This window comes from Cannabis sativa, chromosome 3 (assembly GCF_029168945.1).
Source record: "Cannabis sativa cultivar Pink pepper isolate KNU-18-1 chromosome 3, ASM2916894v1, whole genome shotgun sequence".
Lineage (NCBI taxonomy): Eukaryota > Viridiplantae > Streptophyta > Magnoliopsida > Rosales > Cannabaceae > Cannabis > Cannabis sativa.
Genome location: NC_083603.1, coordinates 40,676,258 through 40,701,059, shown reverse-complemented (window position 1 = coordinate 40,701,059; position 24,802 = coordinate 40,676,258). Strand labels below are relative to the sequence as shown.

Genomic DNA, 24,802 nt, shown 5'->3' with positions numbered 1-24,802 from the left:
ATGCATGTATCTGTTTTGTTGTGTGTTAATAATTTGGAAATGAAATGTTCTGACTTTACCAAAATCTATTGGGGCTGGTGGTGAGTGAGCATGACACTCCTATAGTCCTAGTCTTATGGCCACTGCTGCTATTCTCGAATTCTAATCCCGAGTCAAGTGGTAGCATTGGTCGAAAGTGCTGCAAAGCTACTTTGCAGCAATCTCGACCAGCCTCCTTCACATAACTCGGGATAGAACTTTTTTGTTCTTATAGAGTAAGATTGTTTATAGATTGATTTGGTTCGGATATCTAATACTATTCATATGCTTAAAGACTGTTTTTTTGAACCAAATTAGTATTGTAATTTTGTAAAGCTTTAGAATTAAACTAGACTGATTAAATAATTTGAATCAAATCAAACCAATCGACTACAAATTTGGTTGGTTTGGTTAGAATTAATTTAGTTGGGTTAATAGCCACAAATTATATGTCATCACTCATGAGTGCCATCTTATGTCTTATGTTAGTAAAAAAACACCAAACAGGCAAATATTCTATTCAATTATGAGGAAAGTGACACTCATACTTTTTCAATCATTCAATGATTTCAAATGAAAGAAGAAAAGATTACTAAACTAGAGAGCTAAGCAACATAGAAAATTTGAGAAAAATTATTAAAAAAAAAGTGACTTCACTTCAAAATTCAATATCATTACTGTGTGTGTGTGTGTGTGCTTCTTCCTTCTTCTAGGGCTTACAAATTGTACAATAAGAAAAAGACAAATCTGATGGAAAAAGGGTTAGACATGAAATTCTCTTAAAGGAGAGTATATTCCACTACTGTACTACTCCACTCTCTCTTTTATCAAATTTGTTTATTGTTGGGTTGGAAATGGCAAAAGAAGGAGGCTTTTTCATAATGCAATTACAGATACACTCTGTATTCATTCCCAAGCTAAAGCCAAAGTTTTTATTCAATCTTAAACACAAAAAGATTGAATCTTTTTGCTCCACCTCCACTCTAATCCTAAATTCCTACAAACCCAATAAACCTCAACTCGTTTGGCCCTCTCCCACAGATGAGATTCCATTTTGGAACAAGGAGTTTCCTTGTTCTGATCACATGGGTGTTGATGAATATGATGCTGATGCTGATGCTGATGCTGATGTGGTTAGCAACCATGATCATCATCAGCTCATGCACATCACTCATGTCACAGCTGAAATGGCACCCATAGCTAAAGTGGGTGGTCTTGGTGATGTTGTCACTGGACTTGCTCGTGCCTCTTTATCTTGTGGCCACACCGTTGATATAATGCTCCCTTTTTATGAGTGTATCCCAAGGCATCAAATCACTGACTTGGCTTTAATCACCACCTTTAACTCATACCATGATGGAGTTTGGATCCCAACTGAAGCCTATAAAGGATTGGTTTCTTCTATCCCTGTTATTTTCATTCAACCCTCAAACCATTTCTTTAAGGGGAAACATGTGTATGGTGGCTCTTATAATGAGCTTGATGCTTATGTCTTCTTTAGCCGTGCTTGTCTTGAATGGATGCAGGTCTTTCTTCTTCTTCTTTTTGATATTTGGTCACAACCCAATATGCATAGGCTTGCTTACTCTTTTTAGCTTTAATTTATTCAATCACAGGTAACTGGAACCCAACCAGATATTATTCATGTTCATGAGTGGCAGACATCAGTTTTGCCTTTGCTTTATTGGGATATGTATCATAATCTTTCTCTAAAGGTATTCACTTTATATTTATTACTCTTGTTTTGTTTGGAAAAAGTTATCTTTTTTGAAAAAAATAAATAAAAGACATATTCTTATTCACTTTCTGCTTTGTAGAAACCAAGAATAGTCCTATCAATCCATAACATGGAGCATTTTGGAGAGTGTAGGTAAGTACATGTATGATGATTATAGTTAGAGAAATACTAAAAAAGGCACCACTGGTAGCCTAGCACCCTCTAACATGTCATATCATTGTTAGTGTACGTGTAATTAAGTATCAGATTTTATATAGTTTAATATAATAATTTTTCTAGAATATCGGTAACCAATTGCAAGACGCTATCTTTAAATGGTATCAGGCACCACTAGTACCTTATAGCAATACTCTTATAGATATTGGGATTATGCTTGCCTTTTATGATCATTATACATGAAAGTTTGGTTAGAAAATCCTTCATTATGTATGAAATTGTAGATTTTTAATACACAATAGTTTCTATCCAAATCTTGAAAGAATTAGAGAATAAGTATTTTATTGATATCAAAGGGAAAAGAATCACATGGTTACAAACTTTTCGAGACAGTTTGGTAACAAAACAAATTTTCCTCCTCTTATAATTGATCAGCCTTCCCTTATGTTGATTTTGTAGGATAACAGATTTATGCAAATTTGACTACTAAGCATCTAAAATCCTATATTGAGACTAATATAAAGGCGTAACAGATTGATGTATGCAAGTCTTCTGTATATCTATGCAGATGAGATTAATTATTAAAAGACAAATCAATTGTTGAACTATTCTATGAGTTCATTAATGTCCATTTAAGTCCTTTTCATGCATGTTATCTTATATTGGCAGTGAACAACAACTTAGCAAGTCTGGTCTTGATGGTTCTCTATATGCAACTATTGACAAGGTGAGAGCTTTTATCTATTGACAAGAAGTACAGCTAGTATTAGAGGAAAAGCTTATCTTTTGCTAAATCAAAGTGTTTCTCTTCTCAACATGGCAGGCAGTTGATGAACGAACTATTGGCCATAATCCCGAAAGATTGAGCTTATTGAAAGGTGGAATCGTCTACAGCAATGCAGTTGTGTAAGTTGCAGCATTGTGCATATTTAATTTCTGCCTATATGATTCTTTGGAATATCTAAAAACACTTTAGCAATTAATATCTGAAACTCATCTCATGAATAAATTTGAAAAATTACTTTGATTAGTATCAATAAGTATGTTGGCGGTTAAGGATTACTAACAGAAACAGGATGAGTATAGGTACATCTGTCTTAGCTCTTCAAATGTTTTTTTCAAGAAGAAATTAAAGATTGCTGTTTCAACATAAGAATTAAAGATATAGACTTATATGTTTATTAAAACATTGAATTATTGATTTGAATACTCATAGTTCTTAGATTATGCATTATTGCTTTGGAAAATACTTCTTAGATTATTGAAAGTCTGTTGATAGCTTGAATTTGAGTCCTCCATAAGACTCTACCTGGATTAGGAAGACATAGAAACTTCGTCAACCTGTTGACGGGTACATTTACACTGTTTCATGACCATGCATTGCATTATCAACAACCGATTTTTTCTTTCTTTTAATTCATTTTCAGCACAGTCTCCCCAACATATCTTAAAGAAACCATGTGTTCAGGATGGCTTTCAAGCACTTTAGTGAGCAATCGACATAAGTAAGTTACAAGTTGCTTTCTTTCTCTCTATCTTTATGTTTTTGTACTTGGTTTATATGATTTTTTGGACCTTTGTAAAAGGGTGTTTTCTTTCTCCACCAACCATGTCATGTAAACATTCTCTTTAAGTATTTACAATATTCGGTAATGTATTTAATCAAGAAAACAAATGAAAGATAATGGAACATCCTTATGCTCCTTAGATTTGTTTCATCAAGGAAACACATCAGTCATAATCCCGGGGAACACTTTTTAACACCTAAACCAGAGCCAACATTACTCCAAATGATATTCTTTTCTCGGATTGCATTCATCACAAAATTCCTTCTATTCCCTTTTTGTTAAAATATTCAACAACTTTGATTTCATTGCTCAATGAAGACAGCCATGCAATTATTCTCGAAACAAAGTAGTAGAGTCCAATGTTCATAATCTTACATCTGAAGCACTCTTTTCTTTAACCTATCCCATCAAGTAAGAGATAAAGAGAAGTGAACTCTACTAATTTAAGCTAACATATGATTTCCTGATTATAAATGAAGAAGCTTTTGTATTACTTTTCAATTCAATAATCATTTTTTATCATGTATTTTAGGTACTTCGGTATATTAAATGGGATCGACACAGCGATATGGAACCCTGCGTTGGATATTTTCTTGCCTGCAAAATTCCATGGTGAATTTATGCCTCTTTTATTAAATTAAAAATCTGATATTATCATGAACACTTGAAAATTAGCTGTGGATTAACATTTTGAACTTAATAGTGTGAAATATCTTGAATTGATTCGGTACATATTGCAGCTGAGAATCTTGAGGGGAAAAAGTTATGCAAGTACTTTGTCCAGAGAGGCCTTGGTTTGGCCTCTAGTGATAGTGCATTGGATATGCAAACCAAGGTGCCATTGGTTGTTTGTATTACACGACTCGTCGCTCAGAAGGGTCTTCATTTAATTATTCACGCAATGAAGCGTGTTGAACAACTTGTAAGTCTATCAACTGACAATGTTGAATGTGTACCTACCTAATCTAACATTTTTGTACTAAAACCATGGACTTTCTATTTCTTAAGCATACTTGACGAGCGAGTTTCAGCATAAGATTCTGACTAGTTTGATATTTTTCTTAATTGTTGAGTCATTTCTAGGGTGGACAAATGATTATACTGGGAAAAGCTCCAGATGGTAACATTCAAAGAGAATTTGAAGGACTTGCCAATTTGGTAACAGATTTCATCTTCCTCTCTTTTGGTAACAGATTTATTCTTGCGAATTTGGTAACAGATTTCATCTTTTTGATATGTTGCATCTACTGCTGATGTTAAATGTTGAAGTAGCAATGTTAGTGGAACAAGATTAGTGTAATATAAGGTAATTTCATAGAATTGCTAACAAAAAAAATATAAAATTACTTTGTGTTGAGAAAGGGAGCAAAAAGAGGCATTTTATCAGAACATCCATAACAAATCCTTGCATATCCTCTCCTCTCTAACAATTCAGATTTATAGAACATGTTTAAGTTCTTTTTCTTTTGCTTTTTTAAAGAACCCGAAAGATTCTCATCTTTAAGTCTCAAATTTTCTGTTTTATAACCTCTCTATTACATCATACATAATTGTGTGTTGTATTTATATATTTCCATAGAAACATATGAAATGGGTTTTTAACATTGGTATGATATTATCTGCTTTTGGCCTAAAATACGGATTTGTTTTTGAGCACCTTCCCAAAAGGCCTCATACCAATAGAGATATTGTTTGAACTTATATACTCACGATCATTCTCATTTCTAGCTAATGTGGGGCTTTGGTTGCACACCCAACAAAAGTTTTTTTAAAGAATAAGAAAAGATGATACTGAAGTTCATATGAGATACATGAATCCCTGCAAGAAACCCAAGTAGTCTTAGCATTGTTCTCAGTTTTATGTTTCAGCCGAACTGATGGCCATTCATACTTTTTCTCCCCATGTTGCAGCATAATGAAGGTCCTAGCATTCGAATCTTATTGATGTATAGGTAACTAGTCTTTGTATACACTGCAGAATATACAACTTTATACTTCATAACCTTTGCTAGAGATCTTCCTTCAAATTCAAAATAAGAATTTGACTTACGCTTCGTTAACAACATGTTGATTCGGGTTTTTTGTTTCGTTTGTTATGAAGTGAGGAGCTGTCTCATATGCTTTATGCTGCAGCAGACATGGTGTTTGTTCCTTCCATGTATGAACCATGTGGACTTGCACAAATGATTGGCATGCGTTATGGGGCGGTATGTAATTTTGTTTTTCGAATGAAGAACTCCCATTTTTATGTTTATTCTTTTAGTTATGTAGTACAAAACTTGTGCCGATGGCCATGTTCCACTGTCCTTTAAATCAGCCTAAGCCTTTCGGTGCCAAATACTACTACGGGAAATGTTAAGGGGCACCTTAAAATGTCAAGTACTATAAAATTTGTGCATTTTAATATCAGATTCCACTGATTTAATAATAATTATAGAAAACCGTTAACTGTTTATAGAACGTCACATCATAGTAGTGTTGAGCATTATAGTGACTATTAACAATGCTCATTTGATAATTTATTTTGTTATGAATATTGATATGAAGGTTCTGTTTTTGTTTATTGAATGATTTTCAGGTTCCTGTGGTTAGAAAGACTGGTGGTCTTGCAGATACAGTCTTCGACATGGACGATCCGCAAAACCAAGAGAAAGCCAATGGGTAACCTTTATGTGCTTTTGGATACAAGCTCTTGATTTTGTTTTGGTTTAAAGCTTTTAAACCAATTTGTTTTGTTCAGGTTTGTTTTCGAGGGAATCGACGAAACATCTCTAGACGGGGCACTCGATCGCGCATTTTCCTACTTTAAAGACAGTAAGATGGTTTTATTGAACAACCTTGGTGATGTCATGCTATTACCGTCAATATACGGAGTATTACCGTTAATCTCTTATTATAATTTCCATGCTTAAAAATACATGTTGAAATATTTTTTTTCAAATTTTTTTTATGACAATGTTCGTTATAGTCACAATGTCATCCTTGTAAAGTTTTAAAAAATTTCGAATAGTTTACAGTACTGAAAATAAGTTTAAAGATTTTTAAACACACGTGATAAATTAGAATATCAAGAACTCTATTTTTAGTACTGTAAATTATTCAAAAAATTTCAAAAATTTACAAAGATGATATTGTAACTATAAATAATACTGTTACGAAAAAAAAAAGAAAAAATAAAATAAATTCTAACATATAATTTCGAGCGTGAAAGTTAACTAAAAGATTGTAATTAGCACTATCTAAGTGCGCAAAATTAGTACTCTTGTGAATGTTAAATTTGTCTGAATTAAAAGACCAACCAATTAACACTACTAACTAATACTATTTACTTGTCTTTTTGTTTTTACAGATCCTAATAAATGGAACAACATAGTGAAGAAGATTATGGAAATTGACAATAGTTGGAACAACACAGCTGGGAAATATATTGAGCTGTATAGCTCAATCAAAGCAAATGTTAACTAATACTAAAAACACAACAAAGGCCTTCAATTTCAACTCTCATTTTGGCTATACTTTCTCAGAATATGATCATCATCTTGGTCATTTAGAGTATGGTACCTGCAAAAATGTATTAGGCTATTGTGTACATATAATAATAATAATAATAATAACAAGATTTTGAAATTTCTTTAGACATTTTGAATTTCTTTATTGATTTGCCCTTTCTCCCATAATAACTTTACAAAACCTTGCTCGCCGGACCGAAGAAAACCAGCAAAGAATTCGACAGACACTTACTACTTTAGGTATTAGGCATCAGCATAGTATACATAGTTCACTCTCTCCCCACCCCCATTCGACTACTTCAGCGAAAAGCCTAAAAACCGACTACTTTAAGAAACGAAAAATTTAAAGAAGAAAAATGAAAACGAAAAATAAAAGACGAGTATGTAAGTAAGATATCAAACACCCTCCCTCTCCTTGAGGAGCAGGACCCGGCGTAATACCTAACTGCACCGAACCACACAAGAGATGCCCAAAATACCACCCCTAATGTGGTCAGCAAATGAAATGAAGAAAAATGAAAACAAAGGTAAGAGAAGTCCACTAGGTCAAAGCAAAGGACCCCGAAGGATATGGTGTCTAAAACGCAGCTCGAAGCTAGCTTACTTAACAGTTGCTTCCTTGTCAATGGATTCATTACCACCCGAACTAGATCCCACTACTTCTTTGTCACTCTCCTCCTTTCCTAAACCTTGGGATAAGGATTCTGAAACATCTTTTCTTGTACTAGCACCACCAACTTCGGATGCTAGTGCCTGGTTGCTACTCTCTTTCAGATTCAGCGCTTGAGAAAAAGTAGTTGACACGTCATGAACAACGCTATCAGTCAATGAATCAGTACCGTCTGAAGTTGAGCAAGCTTGGTGTCTGGCCTTCCTATCCCTCGAGAGTTTTTCCCGATCATCATAAAAGTAAAAATCGTCTAGGATAGATGTTCGTGCATCGTGATCCTTGAAAATTTTCAACATCTCAATACCCTGTATAAATCCTACCTGGTTTTTTTTAGCAACAAGAAATAATTGTAAGAAACCTTGCCAAGCCATACAAACCCAAAATAAATGCATAAAAGCCAATATAAATTAATTAATCTCAAATTCATGCACACATGGAAGACAATGAAATAACATGTAATCGTTACCTCTTGAGAATCGCGACTGTGAGTAACAGGCTTGTTATCATTGTTCTCAAGTAGAATATGGCGGAATCGAATGTTGGGAACATCCTTAACAATATGCCATTGAACCGGGAATTGTCCACTCCATCTGTCTTGCTGCCAGTAATCTGCATCCTTATCAAAATCAACAGGTCCAACCATTTCTGCTACTCCACAGAACTGCCCACTTGCGTTAACCTATCAAAACAATATTTACAAGAAAATTAATAACGTGTTATGCACCACCAAAAATATTGAAAATGCCTTCCCCAAAGAGAAAATGTTTCTTATTTAAGTATCTGTTGTATCATATCATGTAGCATACTAGCAAGAACATACTTTTCAATAAAGCAAATAGAAGGCTAAAACTAATCCCCGTATACAAAATTGAATCCTTTTAATTCATGCAGTTGTATGAAATGGGGTAGTTCAAATCAACTAAAATTTTATCTAATTAGCGGAAACCAAGTGTGTGTTCTGTGTGTTTCCAAAATGTAAATGCATTTGGTGATGAGTTCAGTTCTTAAGAGAATTTTCCTTCAAAAGCCACTAGCAAGGGAGATTAACTTTGAGCTGTCAAACATACCGAAAAAAAAAGGAAGACTGGGCAGCGTGAATTTTTCTCCTTTGCCTCATGATAAGCAACATCGAGTTTCTTGTTTCCATGGGGTGTACTAGCCCAAACATTGTATTTAATACTCTTGTGAACATTGTCTTCACTGAAAGACTTGATGATAAAGAATTTTGCATTCTCATAATCGGTGACAAAATCCAACCGGTTGTATGAATCAAGAAGAATTCCAGAAGCAGATAAGTTGTTTTTGGTAGCACCAGATGAAGAACCTTGTTCAGTGGCACTCTTTCCCTTCTGCTTTGATGCCCTTGGCCCCCGATTACGATCATTAAAGATGTCACGGGAATCAATAGAAACACTACTTGAGTCTTGGTCTCTCTCTCTTCTTCTGCCTTTGTCAAGAGGTAATTGATTCAGACCATTAGGAACCGAGTAAGGAAACGAAGCACCACCATAGCCAGAGCTCTGATATGAACTGCCATGATGATAATGAGAACCAGGCGCCAAACCATATCCATGGGTTGGTCTCTGTTGGGGAGAAAGCTGAAAAAAAGACCCTGTCTCGTAAGCAAAAATATTTATATAAATATATTTATAAGGCTTATCCATCACCATATTCATAATGGCAATAACAAATAAGGCTAAGATACTAGTTTTAGTCCTAAGTACAGTATAATTTTTCACATCTAAACATAGTTCAAGGAACTAATCCCTTGGGTTTTACATGGAGGGTGAAGGCCTAAAGAATGGAGTGAAAAGACTTAATAGACAAAATAATGAGATGCTATATTACCTAAGAGGAGCAATAACATTCTTTTGCCCAAATTCAAAAGATGCACGATGACTCTTTTTCGCTGGTCTATATATGACTTAAGAACAATCTACTTATCATTTTCGTTCTTTTTGCCATCCCCAAGTTCAAAACTTTTCATTTTTTCGTGATAAAATTTTCTATTCAGTAATTTTGTGTCATCCAAAGACCTATTCAAATTCCAATAAAATTGATGAAAACAAACCTGCCCAAAATTGTTCTCGTACGACCCAAGAATGCCCATTGGTTGGGGATAAACTGTTGGCGATGTCACTGGACTATTATGAATATTACCAGAAAGGTTTCCTCCGCCTAACGATCCAAAATTGACTAGGTAACCTGATCCTGGCCCAAAAAACATGTTATCAATAGTACTACTTTCTGGTGTCATCAATTCAGTTGGTGAAACTTGAAGACCCGAAGTAATATGAGGCAGATTTGGCGCTGTTTGGTGAAAATAGGATGGAGAGAAAGGAAGCTGCTGCGGAGAGAATAGTTGACCATCTACCATAAGAGGCATAGGTGTAGCAACTGGAGAATATTGTCCATATGCTATTTCAGGATTGAAGCCATAACCAGAATGGAAGACAAGAGAGGAATTATCATTGTAGACAACCTATTACACAATAAGCGAAAAAAAATTAAAAGTGTAAATATAGACTTTAAACAAATTCTACACACATCATTATAAAAAAACAATTACTACTCACCGGCGATAAAACATGCAAGCCATCAGTATAAACATTTTGTGAGTATGCATTCCAAGAGCCAGTGTTGCTACCATAACCCGAACTACCTAAAGTTTAGATAAATGAAGCCATTAATAGGTATGATATGATTGTGAAAAAGATCCGTTTATATATTCTTACAAATTAAAGCTCAAACAGATGTTTTTAATTCCTTCAATCACCAAAAGAACGCGAGAAGCTCAAGAAACTAACCAGCATATGAAATGTTCTGTTCATTAGGAGTGTAAGCTTTATAATGGTGGGAAGTGCCATAGTCTCTTCCACCTGCATCAAGAGAACCCCGTTGTCCTGTGACATTGCTTGAGTGCCCTATAATGAGTGGATCTGGAGAAGCATTCGCAGAAACAATCCTTTCATCTCTGGGTGGAAGTGGCTGATAATCAAACAGAAAATGAAGTACTAATAAGAAGATTTCTTCTTCTATTTAATGGGGGGGAAAACAAAACGAAAAACATAGACAAATCAAACTGAAACAAAGTTCCACAGAGATTTGCACCAGCTACTACCTGCTCAGTCAAAACATCCGGCTTCTCGGGTCTCTCACCTGCATCATCAAAAAGGACATTCAAATATAATAAGAGTGTGACTATTGTTATCACTTCTCAAACATTTAGGTACTAAGGTTGCTTGGAAACCCTTTCATATTTTCTGCTGAAAATCTCTTATCATTCTCCCATTGTTTTTATTAGTTTCTTTTTCCAATAAAGTTTCAGATTATTTTCAGGGCAGGACTCAACAAGAATACTTGGCCAAAGTTTAAATCCACCTCTAATCTAGTTTTTAATCATAAAAGGTCCAGCTATAATTAACCTAAGAAGAGAGTTGACTATCTTGTCAATATAACCAAACCCAATCCAACCCAACCCAACCCAACCCAAAGCTTTCTTATAAATTCCTACCAGTAAAGTTGTATGCCTTATGGAAGAACTAAGAAGGGCAGAAGCACTCTATTATAAATTTCTACAAAAAGAGATGAATCTAACTAAAAATGTTCTTCCACAATAGAAAGGGGAAACCCACACAAACCCTAGAAATCTATGAATTTCAAATTATAATGCAAGCAAAAACACACTGCATTTCACACTTAGCATGCTAAAGTCTAGGGTTTGAGCCCCAAAGGCATTGACCCAAAAGAGTAGTTGTTATATAATCGATGAAATTGAAGTTTAAAGCTACGAACTTTACAATATTACACAAAAGAAAAAAAAAAGAGAGAGAAGATGATTTGGGAAAAGCCCAGATGAAAATAGATAAAAATACATTATATATACGTACCAGAAGAAGAGCAGACAACTCGATCTCGGTCGTGGCGAGCCTTGTCCATATCACTCTCTAAGATCTAATTCCACAAACGAATTGAATGAGCAAAACCCAGAAAATATTGGATTAGAAAAAGGGGAGAAATTGAAACAATAATAATTGATAAAAAGCAAAAGGGGGGAAATGGGGTTGGGATTGGGAATGAAAGGGGTTTGCTTTATGATTCTTCTTCTTCTTCTTCAGCTGGGTCTAGCTATGATTCTGGTTTTGAATGGGAGAAAAAGAAAGGGTTTTAGGCATTACATTACTTACATGTATTTGTATCTATCTTAATAATAATAATAATAATAATAATAATAATAATAATAATAATAATTTGTTCAAATAATAAAAATATAATAATAGGGGCTAATTAGAATTTTTATTAATTTTTATTTATGAAAAAATTAACATAATAATTTGATCTATTTAGTAAATATTAAAGTATTTAGTATAAAAATGATTACTGAATTAATAAAATTAAATGAAATTAGATAAAAATAAATAAATTTAACAATTTATTTAATTAGCTTAATAATAATGATAAAGAAAACAAATTATTTTTTAATACATTTTGAGGTCATAGGCTTGTAACTCACACCAAATGTTTCATTTGCATTGACTTTTGACTTTGCTCATACAATTTTCTTACATGTGATGTCACCATCTTTGAAGGCATATTTGAAAAGAAAAACGATTTTGTGATATATTTGTATAAATTTTTAGTATAAAGTTTTATTAAAACTATCATTAATTTTATTATGTAAAATAGAAAATATATAAATTGTCTACTATAGCTAATATTCTAATAAAAAAAAAATGCATAAAAAAGTAGTATTTTATATGATTCAAATTTGTCACAGTATTTATTATGTGTCTAATTTACATCATTTCTTAACACAATCTTGAACTACATTTTTTGTTAAGTGCTCTTGCAACTTGCAAGTAATTTAGAGCATGTTTTGTATTGTTTTCTGTTTTTTGTTTTCAAAAAATTATTTTTAGAAATGAGAACAAAAAATAGTTTTTGAAGTTTTTAAAAACAAGTCATGTTTGGTTAGTATTTTTTAAAAACAATATTAACCAAAAGTGAATTGGTTTTTAAAACAGAAAACAACATTTTGTTGTTTTCAAAATTCGTGTTTTTTGTAACTTTGTTTTCTGAAACTGTTTTCAAAAAACAAGGCCAAACAAGCTAAATTGTTTTCAAAAAATAATTTTCTATTTTAAAAAATAAAAAACAGTTTTTAGTTATGATGTCAAACATGCATTTAATCGTTCCTTTTTTATTATTATTATTTACTAATAATGTGTTTGAAAGTAACTCTCTATGTACTTAGATCATCTTCAATAAAAAAAATATGTACTATGTTTGCACAAAAATTACTTTGTGATATATTTATATCAATTTAACCATTGTGCTCTAATTCATAAATTGCAAAACATGAAGTAAAATTTAATGTTTAGTTAATATTTTTATTAAAAATATAAAAAATAATAATTAATATTATTTTATTATATAAAATAATAAATATATTTAAATAATTTATAATTTATTGTTGTAGCTAAATATAATAATGAAATAATAAAAATTATATGAAAGTAAAGAGTAAATACCATTTTGGACCATGTGTTTTGCAAAAGTTATCGATTGGACTTTGTGTTTTGTTAAATGACAAAATAGACCCTATATTTTCCAAAATAGTAAAAATAGGACCCTGAGCTTAATTTTTGATAACTTTTTTTTTAATATAACCAACTTGAAGACAATTCCTAATACGAACAGATACAGAAAATATAAACAGTTTTGTCATAACACTTTTAGATCGGATTATAATTAAATTTTATTTTGACAAAAAATTAATTCAGGGTCCTATTTGTACTATTTTAGAAAATACAGGGTCTATTTTGTCATTTAACAAAACAGATAGTCCAATTAATAACTTTTGCAAAACACAGGGTCCAAAATGGTATTTACCCGAAAGTAAATAAAAATAATACATTTAGAGTGATGTAAATTTTGTATTTAAGGCAAATACAATATTTGTTATGCACCAATTCGCATCTTTAACACAACATTTGAACTTTTTTTTTTTTTGCTAAATGAACTCTTATAAGAGATTTAGTCTTTCTTATTTTTATTTACTAATAATGTGTTTAGAAGTAACTGTGTAGTTATTAGATAGTGTAATTATAAGGTGTGTTGGAATATGAGGTGATAATTATAACTGTATAGTTACTAGATAGTGTAATTATAAAGGTGTGTTGAAATAGAGGTGATAATTACATATGAATTCACAATATTATGTTTAACAAAATAACTATTAATGAAAAATAATATCTCTTTCAGTAATTAATATTTAAAATTGAAAGCTTTTGGTTATTATACAGTCTAATTACATTCAATTCGCATGGAAACTATAAGAATTAGAGAGTGAAATTATAACCCGTCAATTACCTCTATTTGTAGTGTAATTGTATGGTCAGACAAACATATTAAAATGTGTAATTATCTCTAATTACATCACGATTTTCCAAATACGCCATAAATGAAAAAGCTTAGAGGTTGTTATGTCGTATTTTCAGTTTTTAAAATTGAGAACGAGAAATAATTTTTTCTCAATTTAAAAATATAATGGTGTTTGACTATTATTTTTTTAAATTTATTTTTAGATGTTTTTATTAAAAAAATATTCAATAGTCCACACCACACCAAATCACGACACGAATGCGACCCCCACCATATCTTAGCACGAACTTCGGAACTAGACCCAGACTCGGTCCCAACCCTAGCCCTGACCTCGTCCTTGGACCCAAACCTTGGACCGCAGACTTAAGACCTAGACTCGAATCCTAAACCTAAACCCGAACCATGGTCCTAGGACTCTAGACCTTGGACCCGAACCTTGACCACAGACCCAAACCCAGACCACGGACCTTGGTCCTAACCTAAACCATGGCCCCTAGACCTAGACTCGAACTCAAACTCGGACCTCAGACCTGAACTCAAAATCGGACTTGGCTCCAGGACCCGAGACTTGTACCCGAACCTCGAACTTTAGACTCGCACCCTAGATCTGACCCGACCCGACCCATATTTTTACTATAATATTCTAACTACATTAAAAATGTGTAATGTTAATTCCTTAAAAAAAAAAGGTGAAACTCAAATATTTCGGTTAGTTATATTAAGGTAACTAAAATTTATTTAAATAATAAATTTAAATAAAATAAAATAAAATATTAGGATTATAAAAAAAAATCATATATTTCTCTTTGGTTTGGTATTATTTTTTTTAGATACCAGTATGTATAAATAGAAGTAATAACAGATAAATGCAGATGTCTATGTACATAAACAAATTTTACTACTACTATTACTAATAATAATAATAATATAGCTAGATTATGATGATATAATAAATAGTTATTTTTATAAAATAATATATATATATTCATTTTTATATTTTAAAACAATTTTTTTATTTTGTATTTTTATAGAAATTTACATAGTAACCACGAGAGCAACTTAAACTGTAAAAATAAAATTAAAAAAATGTTATGTGAGGTGATTCTCCTAATATATAAAATTCTCGTTCTCATGTATAATTAAACAAATTTTATTTGGTACGTTGTATTATATTGTGTTCGATTGTATTGTATTGTATTTGTATTATTTAATGTAATACTATATTGGCATTAACTAGTATTAATAGATTGTGTAAAATTATACTATATTTTCAATAAATTCGACCCCAACACCGACTATGGGTCAGGTCCGAGTCCGGGCCTCGAGTCTGGGTCTGGGTTCGAATTTCGGGTATAGCTCTGGAGGCCAGGTCTAGCTCCGGGTCCCAGGTCTCAAGTCTAAGTCTGGTCTTGAGTATTGAGTTCGGGTCTTGGGTCTCAGGTCTAAGTCTAATTTTGGGTCCAGGTCTCGAGTTCAAGTTCGGGTCCCGGGTCTCAGGTCTGGGCTTGGGTCTCGGGTTCGGGTCTTAGGTTTGGTTTCGGGTTCAGGTCTGAGTCCCAAGTCCAGGTTGGGGTCTTGGGTCCGGGTTTGGGTCAAGAACCTGGGTGCGAGTCGGGATCTCGTGTCTGGGTTGGGGTCCTGAGTGGAGTTCGAGTCCGTGTCTAGGTCTGGGTCCAAATCCGGGTCCCTAAATCCAGTTAAGAGTTTGGGGTTGATCCAAAATCTTTTGTAAATAATATAATACAAGTTAATACAAACCATTTGTTATATATTAAATAATATAACTTACATTGTATTAAGATTTTTGGTCGTTAATATATTACTTTATTCAAATATAATATTATTTATTATTTAATAGAATAGGATCTTATCCTGCCAACTAAAAGAGCACTTATAAATTTATAAATAACTATATTCTCCAAAAAAAAAAAAATAATAATAATTTTAATAATTATACTATTGTGAGCTAAGAAGTTTTTTTCTAAAAAGTAAAAACAATTTTTGAATTACGAAGTCAAACTATTATTATTATTATTTGGTTGAAAGGAACTAACTTTTTGTTATTGGAACAATGGTAATTAAGAAAAAAAGGTTTGATTTTTGGTTAAATTATTAATTAAAAAAAAAAGGGTTAGATTTTTTGTTAAATTATTAATTAAAAAAAAAAGGTTAGATTTTTTGTTAAATTATTAATTAAAAAAAAAGGTTTGATTTTTGGTGTTACGAATAAAGAAATGACTCATCATCGTTATCCTACAATACTCTCTCTCTCTCTCTCTCTCTCTCTAGCTCTGCCTCTCTAAACCACGGAATCATCTAACCTCAATTCCTAAATCAAAGGTTGTTTTTTTCTTCTTCTTCATTCCCCTTTCTCTCTCACTGCTTTGTTTGTTCTAAGAGTTTAGGTTACCTTTGGGGGCTTTTTATCCATGGAAAGCTCATTGATTTATGTTAATTTTCAGTTTCGAAGATTCGTTTGGACGCTGGAAACAACTGGTTTCCCCGACTGCCTAATTCTTTTCATCGATTTGTGAGTTTTTCTTTTTTAGTTGAATTTAATTCAATTGACTTCAGTTGGGATATTTTTTTATTAGAGAATTAGATTTAAATTCAAATTTGTATTACCATTATTTTAATTATATGATAATTATCAAATATTTGCTGAGTTCAACCTAATTAAGGGGTTATTATTAGTAGGAGAGAATTTGAGAATTAAGAACTTCTTTGTTGTGACATTGTCCATTGAAATGGGTGGTGGTAAGGATAGTATTAGAATTTATATATTATGATAATTCTTTGGTGAGAACATCAATTTTGCTTAGAGAAAAATTATAAATCAAAATTTTTTATATGATGGTGTACGTTATGATTTCCAATTTGTTTTTGGAAAATTCTGAACAATTTAGATTGTCGAAAATAGGGTTCAAACAATCAGTTGTGTGTATGCTTATTTTGTTTTAAGTGTTACTGTAAAGTATTAAAATTTCTTAAAAACAGAGAATGAGTATTACAACTACAATATACAACATCATATAAAAAATTTGGGGTATAAAGTATGAAAAAATAGAAAGCACCCTTACAGTAAGAGCAAAATTGATGTACTCACCTGAGAAACTCGCTATATATGTATGAATATACGTATGAATATTTGGAGAACCTCTTTGTTATTTAGTGTCTAAATTGCATTGTATCTAGATGCAATTTGATTTCATTGACTTTGATGTAGGATTGAGCCCTATTGTAATGGTATGGTATATAATTTATGTCATCAACTTGATTGAGGTGGAAGGAAGTTGTTGAGATTATGGAAAATTCACATGAAAGTTCAGATGGACACAGACCATCTGATAATGGATTCTTGCCTGATAGTCATCACCCTTATAAACACAAGGTATCATTACCGTGGCTCGACTTAAAAGTTTTTTATGTTAGAATCAGCAGATGTGTACTCGATGATTCTACTCCCGAGCACCTCACTTTAAATCATGTTCCTTTGGATCCTGATACTCTGCTTGAAGTTAATGGTGTTAGGACTGGTATCTATTCAGATGGGGAAACGACCCTTCTTCGAAGGGATCGGTTAGATAAGAAATCTGAAGAAGTGACATTTGTAAGTACCGATAATATAAGGATCACTGGAAGTGTGAAATTTGAGGTCATTGATAAGGATGTCCTTTTGTTGTCCGGAGTTTTAGACTTGTGTAATAGTAATGGTTTCACTAAGGAATCAAATCATCACGGCCAAAGATGGATAATGGATTGCGAATCAAATATAATTGTTGGGACTAGCTTTCTCAAAGGGAAGCAATTGATGGCTGCAGACACTGCTTCACCGACAATTGAGGTATATATCGCTGGGTCATTTTTTCGAACTCCACTTATCTTAACAAAGACTTTGCAACTTTGTTCTAAGAAGAAGCACACAAGAATGGCATTGTTAGATTCAATACCCGAGTACGAGGCAACACAAGACCAGAAAGAAGCTCCTTCCAGGCTAGCATTGCAGGTTTTATTCTCACTTGAACATTATTTTTCACATATTTACTTTGCTTTGGAGTATAATATTTGTTAATCCACTCAATTTTGAAACATAAATCTTGCAAATAATTTTTGATGATTAGCTACGCTTCATGGGGTCGATGACATAAAAATAAAGTTTAGCTCTCGCGGTGGAACTAAGATGGTACCTCTTTATAATAATTGTCCTATCAATTCTAAGAGAACCTTGATCTGTTTGTGTGTTGTTATTATTTCATGTAAATTGAAGGTATAAATCATCTGTTTCTTTTGGCAAAGATTTGTAAGGAACTTGAACCCGATAATATAATTGTCCAATAGGGATGTTTTTAGCTTAGTTTTTGCCAAAACACTTAACTGTTCTGTAATTATTTAGTAGTGTCAATTAAAATGATCAAACCAGCAATTGTGTTGTAGATTGAGTTGATTGATCCATACAATTAGAGAGGAGGTGACAAAATAAGTGTGAGATGGTTAGAAGATAGAAGTTTCGGAGGCTTACCATTTCGGTTTCAAATTGTTGCTTTACTGTAATTAAACTGACCAAAAATCCCGAGCCACCTTACCGTTGTCATGACTGAAGTTCCATCTTTATTCCAAAATCTTGTGTCTTGATGAAAATGTTTTTGAGATACTGATCTTCCATACATAAAAGTTTGGTTATTCAGCTTAGTAATATTATGTACTGATTAAGATTAGAAGATCTAAGTAGCTCTTAGTTAAGGTCTTTCATATATGAATGGTGTATTAGGATTAGAAGACAAATTGATATTCTTATTTTCATGTGTCAAAATACTCAGGTGGCAGAATATCCACACGAAAAGCCAAAGACCGAAGACTATAGCATGTACTCGGGGGGAGCATACTTGGAAGGTGAAGATGGAGAACTTTCATGGTTCAATGCCGGTGTGAGAGTAGGCGTCGGCATTGGCCTCAGTGTATGTCTAGGAATTGGAATTGGAGTTGGCTTATTGGTTCGTACGTACCAAGGAACCACCAGAAACTTTAGAAGACGTCTATAGTAACCCGCAAATTTTCTTGTTTGTCATTGTAGCAGGGAATGTCTCTTAATGATCCGAATTTCGACATCAAAAATCGTTTTTGTGATATAGCATTTACTATTCAGAGCTCATATTTGCTGGTAGCTGCAAGCAGTTGATGCTTCCAACTTACTTTTATTCTTTCTTTTTTTACCTTTTTGATGGGGTTTGGTTATATAATAAGTAGCTTGTGTTTAAAGTGTATAGTGATGAAAGCAGAAACATTTGCTGGACTTGATTTTCAAAGGGAATATGAGTTTTTTAAGTTACAAGTTACTGGTTACATGTTGCTACTACTAATTTATACTAGTTTATGTATGGTAATTGTTAGGGATATTTGCGGCGAAATCCCGTTAACATTTACAATTGTTATACATATGATTCTAATTAAAAAAATTGGCGGTGAAAGTATTTTATTTTTCAATTTTGTTGCAGTCTTATTCTTTTTTAGTTGTTAAATGTTAATTAAGCTCGTTAAGTGCCAACTCAAAAATGCATGACAACATTTCTTTAGCTTATTTAATATATAGTCCAATAATATGTCCTCAAGTGTTTTTGAGTTGACACTTAATGGCTAAAAAATAGTACGATTGTAACAAAATTGTAAAATAAGATACTTTTGACGTCACTTTTTTTATTAAGGTCATATGTGTAATAATTGTAAATATTAAGAAATTTTCGCTCCTAATATCCCTAATTGTTAAGGCTACTAATGCAATTTTACTTTTCATTCAAAATATTAATTGTAACTTTCTATTATAATTTTTTTCTTAATTTTTGTGTGCAAAAATACTTATTAGAATATTTCTGTAAATTTTTAAAAAATATCAAAGTTTATTAAAACTAAGTTAGAATAAAAAGAATTATGTTATCGATACTATAAATTGTTTAAAATTATTTGAAAATTTACAAACTTAATAATATAATTATAATAAATATTACCATTAAACAAATATTTTAACAATGTGTTTTCAAATGTAAAAATTGAAAAGAAAACTAAAATAAGAGATTAACGGTAACATCTCTTTTCTTTCTTTCCTTTTACTAAAATTTTACATACAAAAAATGAAAGAAAGATAGAAAAATGCATCATTTTTATTTATTTCTCTCAATAAAAAAATCTTCTCCAAAACAAGAAGATCAAATAATTATAACAATAAGAATAGAATTTTTTTTTTTTCTTCTTTATAAATGGAGAAAGAAGCAACATTGCTTTTTGACTATATATATGTGTATATATTTATAAAATAAAACAATGTTACAAAGAGTGGAAATAATAATAGTAGTGAAGTGGTGTGAGTGAGTCCATACTTCAAATTCCAAACTAATCTTTTAGTGACGCTTCATTTCCCTGAATAAGTTTGAAACTTTGGGAGATAATCTTGGAAGGAACTTAAATAACTGTACACAAAAACAACAACAATAATCACAAATCATTTCATTATTACAAGGGCAATTTTCATTTTTTTTTACTGAGTTTTAAAATATAAGTTTGTAAGAATATGATTTTTTCGAAAAAAATTATTGGGTGCTTATATAATGCACTCTCATAAAAGGGGTGTCCGTTATCTATTTCGGTATTTGAAAGAATTTTTTAGTTCATTGTCGGTTACGTTATAGTTATTTAAGATATCATGTAAAATTTCAAAAAAATCAGAATAATTTATAGAATAGAAATTAATGTTCAAACAGTATACTTAACGCACATATAAAATAAAAGAGTCACTCGTGCAACAAAAAATTTGAACCCTATTTTGACGTAGGAAATTTTTAAATATTTTACAAGATATCTTAAATAATTATAATATACATGACTATAAAAAAATTAGACTAAAAACTTCTTTCGGATACCCACATAGATAAGGGTATATAAGTACACTCATTTTTCAGAGGGGTGCCTTATAGAATTTTCTAAAATTATCTTATGGGAAATTTTTTGAAAAAAATGAAGAAATATGTGAAAAACAGTATAAGGTAACAAATTAACCAGTTGGTTACCCTAAAGATACTTGATTACCCATCTAGTAACTACTACTAGTTTTTCCATATTTTTCAACTTTTTATTCAATTTTTCCCACAAAATAACTTATTTGAAAAAAAGAAAACTATATTATTGTACCGAAAATCCATAAAATTTATAATATAAAGAAGAAGGCCTTGTTTAGCTGGGTTATGCTTCGTCTAAAATTTACTGGTTACCCAACGCAACAAAAGTGCTTTTAGAGCTTCAGAAGCCCGAAAACAGCTTTTAAAAACCCAACCAACCAAGACCGAATAATAATGAAGATGAAGATGAAGATGAAAATGGTACCCATAGTTTGACACAGGCATCAATGACAACAGGAACCAAGCAGATAAAAATGGTTATGGTAGCCTGATCCACCTCCACTCCATAATGTTCTACTATAATCTCTACCAATGTTTGCCAACCAGACTCTGAGTGATACCTAAATCAAACCATATAATGATTATATTAATCTTCACTTCTAATCTTACTTGTATAAATATAAAGTTTTATATGTACAATGTTATTTACCCCAAAAAAATATCTGTGATAAGTATAATTAGAAATGCCTTGCCAGTATCTGATATATTGTTTATTATCTTATAACCTGTAAATTTGAGCAAAGCTACCTGCAATTGCAGAATTAATATGTTTGATTAGAACGAATAAAAATATAGGAATAGAAGAAAATCAAATTTAAATTTGTACTGGAATAATTCTTTCTTCTATTTTAAAATGGAATACTCATTCTACCGAAATGATGGAAAAGTTGTTCCATTAGAATGACATTCCAATACTTTAAAATGCAACTAAACAAAACAACGAAATAAAAATGATTTCTTTTCCATTCTGTATTATAGCCTCCAACCAAACGCAACCTAAAGAATGTAAATAAAGAAAGAGAGCTAACTAACTTACCTGACTTTGATTGAAGTACAAAAGAATGAACACTGATATCCCAAAAGCCATGTCTGACCATATGTTGGCAAATGCTCCACGGTTTTCTAATCTCCTCTCTTCCCTTAACTCTAATCTATACATACATACATTCATGCATAAATATATATATGTATATATACTTGAAATTGAAAACAGAAACAAGAGAGCAAGAAGGGTTATTATGCTTACGCTTTGTCCCTTAATTCCCACCAAAGTTGATCATCATTGAGAGGAGGAGCTTTCCCAATCTCAACCTCAAGCTGCAGCCTGGCTTTCTCCATTTTGAGTTCTTCCACTATTTCAAGCTTTTGGGTTCTTCTCACATCAAGTATTTGTGCTGCCAATGGCACTTTCTCCACATATCTGTCCCCCATTCCAAATTCCCAAATCAAACACATACATACATTACATACTAATAATCACCATTATCAGATAGGAAAATTCTATATTGCATCCCAAAATGAATGTATCGATGCGTTCATTTCATGTTTTCGATATCCAAAAAATTGTACATTGCAGTTTTAAAGTATCGAAAACAAGGTTTAAATAGTTTGGTGCAAATGCGACTCTTTCATTTTATACGCATGGGAACTAGATCGTTTGACACTATTTTTCGTGTTGTAAATTATTCTAAATTTCTCAAAACTGTACAAAATGTCTTAAATAAACTATACTACAATACACACCATCATATAAAAAATTAAAATAATAACTATTCAGATATCAAAAACATGATAAGAGTGCATCTGTACACTAACACCCTATGAGATATTAGCTTCATAAAATCATACATACATACCTCTTTAAAAATGGCATAAGAACATAGTCATGCAACACAAAATCCAATGCCCAAGGCACAATGATCAACACTGCCAAAAACTTAGCCTATAAACATATACATAACAAAAACAATATATCAACAATCAAATCATCATACATAGCAATTCATAATAATAATAACAACAACAATAGAAGAAAGATTAGTGTGAGTTACTGAATTAATTGAAGCATAACGAAAGACTCTATCTTCATACAACAAATCATCATCATCACCAGCAAGAAAATTCCTAACAGACTTAACCAATCCCATTTCAGGAAACAACTCTTCCTCACCACCACCACCACCACCATTAGAAGGTGGAATTGAAGAACCCCCTGATCCAGTTCCACCATTGTTGTAATCCCAATCCAAATCTCTATCACTATCACCCCTTTGCTCCCCCAAATCAGTAGCTAACCAATCCTCCCAACTCCTAGAATCTTCATTCCTCCTATCTTCTTGGGCTTCACGCAATTCAACTATGGCTTCAGCTCTTCTCTTCCAAGCCTCAAATTTAGTATCATCATCAACATCATCTTCTTCTTCTTCAGCTTCTTCTTCAACTTCTTCTTCGAGTTCAAGCATATCGTTTTCCTTTAAACCAAGCCAATTTCCATCATCAGCCAAGAAAAATCTGTACCACCAACTCTTCTTCCTTCTGGCTTTTGCATTTGCAGCAAACCCACCACCAAGATTCCTCTTCCTTCTTCTCCACTTGTCTGAACTAATAAAGTTCAAACCTTTTGAGAAAGACAAGGAAGAAGAAGAAGAAGAAGTGGGTTTGGAGTTGGAAGTGAAAAGATTAAAGCTTTGGCATAAGACCATGGAAGAGGTCATTCCACATCTTAAAATCTCAGCTCTACCACTGCAATTTCGAAAGCTTTGGCATTTACCAGATAAACTCTAATCCTTACTGGGTTTATCTGTTTCTTTCTCTTTCTCTCTCTTCAAATTTTGATATTTTATTATATTTTAAGAGAAAAATAAAAACATTCTTTTCTTTTTTAATTATTAAAAATTCATGTTGATTTTTTCGTAAATTACAAAAATATCCCATTTTTCTTTTTTTATGAACAAATTCATCCCTAAGTATAAATATGCTTCAATGTTAACAAAAAAGGGTTAGTTAAAATTTTTGTCTATCGAATTTTGACATGTACTAAATTATGTCTTTTAAATTTTAAAAATCGTTAAAAATTTCTCATGAACTATTAAAATTTTTAGATTTAAGAACTTTTTAACGGTTAAAAAAATTCAATAGATATAATTTGATACATATTAAAGGAAAGTAAAAATTTTAATTAGTTAAAATATATATAATGTTTACATATATAGTATTGAAAAAAGAAACTCTTCTTTTTTCTTTTAATAAATTTATTAAAATAATTTTTAAATTACAAAAATATCCCATTTTTTTTTTATGATCAAATTCACCCCTAAATAAAAATATGCTTAATGTTAAATCAAAAAAAAAAAAAAAACCTATATGAAGTCTACATAGAGTTAGGTAATGATGAAGAAAAATCTCCTTTTTCTTTTTAAATTTATTAAAATATTTTTGGTGTGTTTTTATATATTTATTTTAATTTTATATGTTTCAAAAAAAAAAAAAAAGTCTAGTTACTTCAAAAAAAAAAAAAAGTCTAACTTTGACATTTTGTTACAAATTATGGCTATATAAAATCTACATATATTTATTAGATAAGGATGAAATAACAAAATTTATTATCCTTTTTAAATTGACTTTATTATATTACTGACTATTTAATCAATCTGCCACTTTTTTTTTTCTCTTGAAATTTTTCACATTACTCTCGAGATTTTAATGAGATCATTTTACAAAAAATAAAATAAAAAAAATCTCATTTTGCTTTCTAAAGTTATTAAAATATTTTAGATGTGTAAATATATATTTATTTCTTTAGATAAGAATAGATA

At 31.6% G+C, this 24,802-nt stretch overlaps 4 protein-coding genes across 6 annotated transcripts; 2 read left to right on the top strand and 2 right to left on the bottom strand.

Annotated features, from left to right (window-relative positions):
* The first annotated feature begins 86 nt into the window (after positions 1–86).
* LOC115709252 (uncharacterized) lies at positions 87–7,119 on the top strand. 2 transcript variants are annotated; one of them, XM_030637307.2, is made up of 14 exons: positions 87–1,544; positions 1,635–1,733; positions 1,836–1,888; positions 2,582–2,639; positions 2,736–2,818; positions 3,340–3,417; positions 4,013–4,092; positions 4,221–4,402; positions 4,564–4,638; positions 5,392–5,432; positions 5,582–5,687; positions 6,059–6,141; positions 6,221–6,294; positions 6,830–7,119. In XM_030637307.2, the coding sequence occupies exons 1-14, from the start codon at positions 873–875 to the stop codon at positions 6,943–6,945; spliced, it is 1,800 nt and encodes a 599-aa protein (XP_030493167.2). In that variant the 5' UTR covers positions 87–872; the 3' UTR covers positions 6,946–7,119. The 2 variants fall into 2 exon arrangements, with proteins under 2 accessions (XP_030493167.2, XP_060967089.1); XM_061111106.1 differs by having other exon boundaries at positions 4,564–4,692.
* LOC115709250 (YTH domain-containing protein ECT4) lies at positions 7,108–11,846 on the bottom strand. Its single transcript, XM_030637304.2, has 8 exons — positions 11,550–11,846; positions 10,781–10,818; positions 10,467–10,647; positions 10,236–10,321; positions 9,731–10,141; positions 8,727–9,257; positions 8,126–8,338; positions 7,108–7,979 (listed from the first exon to the last, which is right to left on the bottom strand). Exons 1-8 carry the CDS (start codon positions 11,596–11,598, stop codon positions 7,590–7,592), a joined length of 1,899 nt encoding a protein of 632 aa, XP_030493164.2. The 5' UTR covers positions 11,599–11,846; the 3' UTR covers positions 7,108–7,589.
* Positions 11,847–16,224: 4,378 nt separating this feature from the next.
* Positions 16,225–19,372, top strand: LOC115709269 (uncharacterized protein At1g01500). The gene is made up of 4 exons (XM_030637328.2): positions 16,225–16,383; positions 16,506–16,573; positions 17,270–18,049; positions 18,861–19,372. The coding sequence occupies exons 3-4, from the start codon at positions 17,348–17,350 to the stop codon at positions 19,080–19,082; spliced, it is 924 nt and encodes a 307-aa protein (XP_030493188.1). The 5' UTR covers positions 16,225–16,383; positions 16,506–16,573; positions 17,270–17,347; the 3' UTR covers positions 19,083–19,372.
* Positions 19,373–20,177: 805 nt separating this feature from the next.
* Positions 20,178–23,838, bottom strand: LOC115709261 (chloroplast envelope membrane protein). Of its 2 annotated transcripts, XM_030637320.2 has the most exons (7): positions 23,039–23,838; positions 22,844–22,929; positions 22,234–22,407; positions 22,024–22,138; positions 21,637–21,734; positions 21,412–21,547; positions 20,178–20,501 (listed from the first exon to the last, which is right to left on the bottom strand). In XM_030637320.2, the coding sequence occupies exons 1-7, from the start codon at positions 23,699–23,701 to the stop codon at positions 20,433–20,435; spliced, it is 1,341 nt and encodes a 446-aa protein (XP_030493180.2). In that variant the 5' UTR covers positions 23,702–23,838; the 3' UTR covers positions 20,178–20,432. The 2 variants fall into 2 exon arrangements, with proteins under 2 accessions (XP_030493180.2, XP_060967868.1); XM_061111885.1 differs by lacking the exon at positions 21,637–21,734 and having other exon boundaries at positions 20,264–20,501; positions 23,039–23,823.
* Between the last annotated feature and the right edge of the window lie 964 nt (positions 23,839–24,802).

What these genes read in the sequence shown, in the direction of transcription:
- LOC115709252 (XM_061111106.1), top strand. Translation starts at nt 873, where the DNA reads ATGGCAAAAGAAGGAGGCTTTTTCATAATGCAATTACAGATACACTCT. An exon ending in TGAAGCGTGTTGAACAACTT is followed by an intron (nt 4,403 to 4,563) that starts GTAAGTCTATCA and finishes AGTCATTTCTAG; the next exon opens with GGTGGACAAATGATTATACT. An exon ending in AACCAAGAGAAAGCCAATGG is followed by an intron (nt 6,142 to 6,220) that starts GTAACCTTTATG and finishes TGTTTTGTTCAG; the next exon opens with GTTTGTTTTCGAGGGAATCG.
- LOC115709250 (XM_030637304.2), bottom strand. Translation starts at nt 11,598, where the DNA reads ATGGACAAGGCTCGCCACGACCGAGATCGAGTTGTCTGCTCTTCTTCT. An exon ending in AGTTGTCTGCTCTTCTTCTG is followed by an intron (nt 10,819 to 11,549) that starts GTACGTATATAT and finishes TTGATGATGCAG; the next exon opens with GTGAGAGACCCGAGAAGCCG. An exon ending in ACAGTCGCGATTCTCAAGAG is followed by an intron (nt 7,980 to 8,125) that starts GTAACGATTACA and finishes AAAAAAAACCAG; the next exon opens with GTAGGATTTATACAGGGTAT.
- LOC115709261 (XM_030637320.2), bottom strand. Translation starts at nt 23,701, where the DNA reads ATGACCTCTTCCATGGTCTTATGCCAAAGCTTTAATCTTTTCACTTCC. An exon ending in TGTACTTCAATCAAAGTCAG is followed by an intron (nt 21,735 to 22,023) that starts GTAAGTTAGTTA and finishes CTGCAATTGCAG; the next exon opens with GTAGCTTTGCTCAAATTTAC. An exon ending in ATGCCTGTGTCAAACTATGG is followed by an intron (nt 20,502 to 21,411) that starts GTACCATTTTCA and finishes TTTTGTGTACAG; the next exon opens with TTATTTAAGTTCCTTCCAAG.
- LOC115709269 (XM_030637328.2), top strand. Translation starts at nt 17,348, where the DNA reads ATGGAAAATTCACATGAAAGTTCAGATGGACACAGACCATCTGATAAT. An exon ending in CTTCCAGGCTAGCATTGCAG is followed by an intron (nt 18,050 to 18,860) that starts GTTTTATTCTCA and finishes CAAAATACTCAG; the next exon opens with GTGGCAGAATATCCACACGA.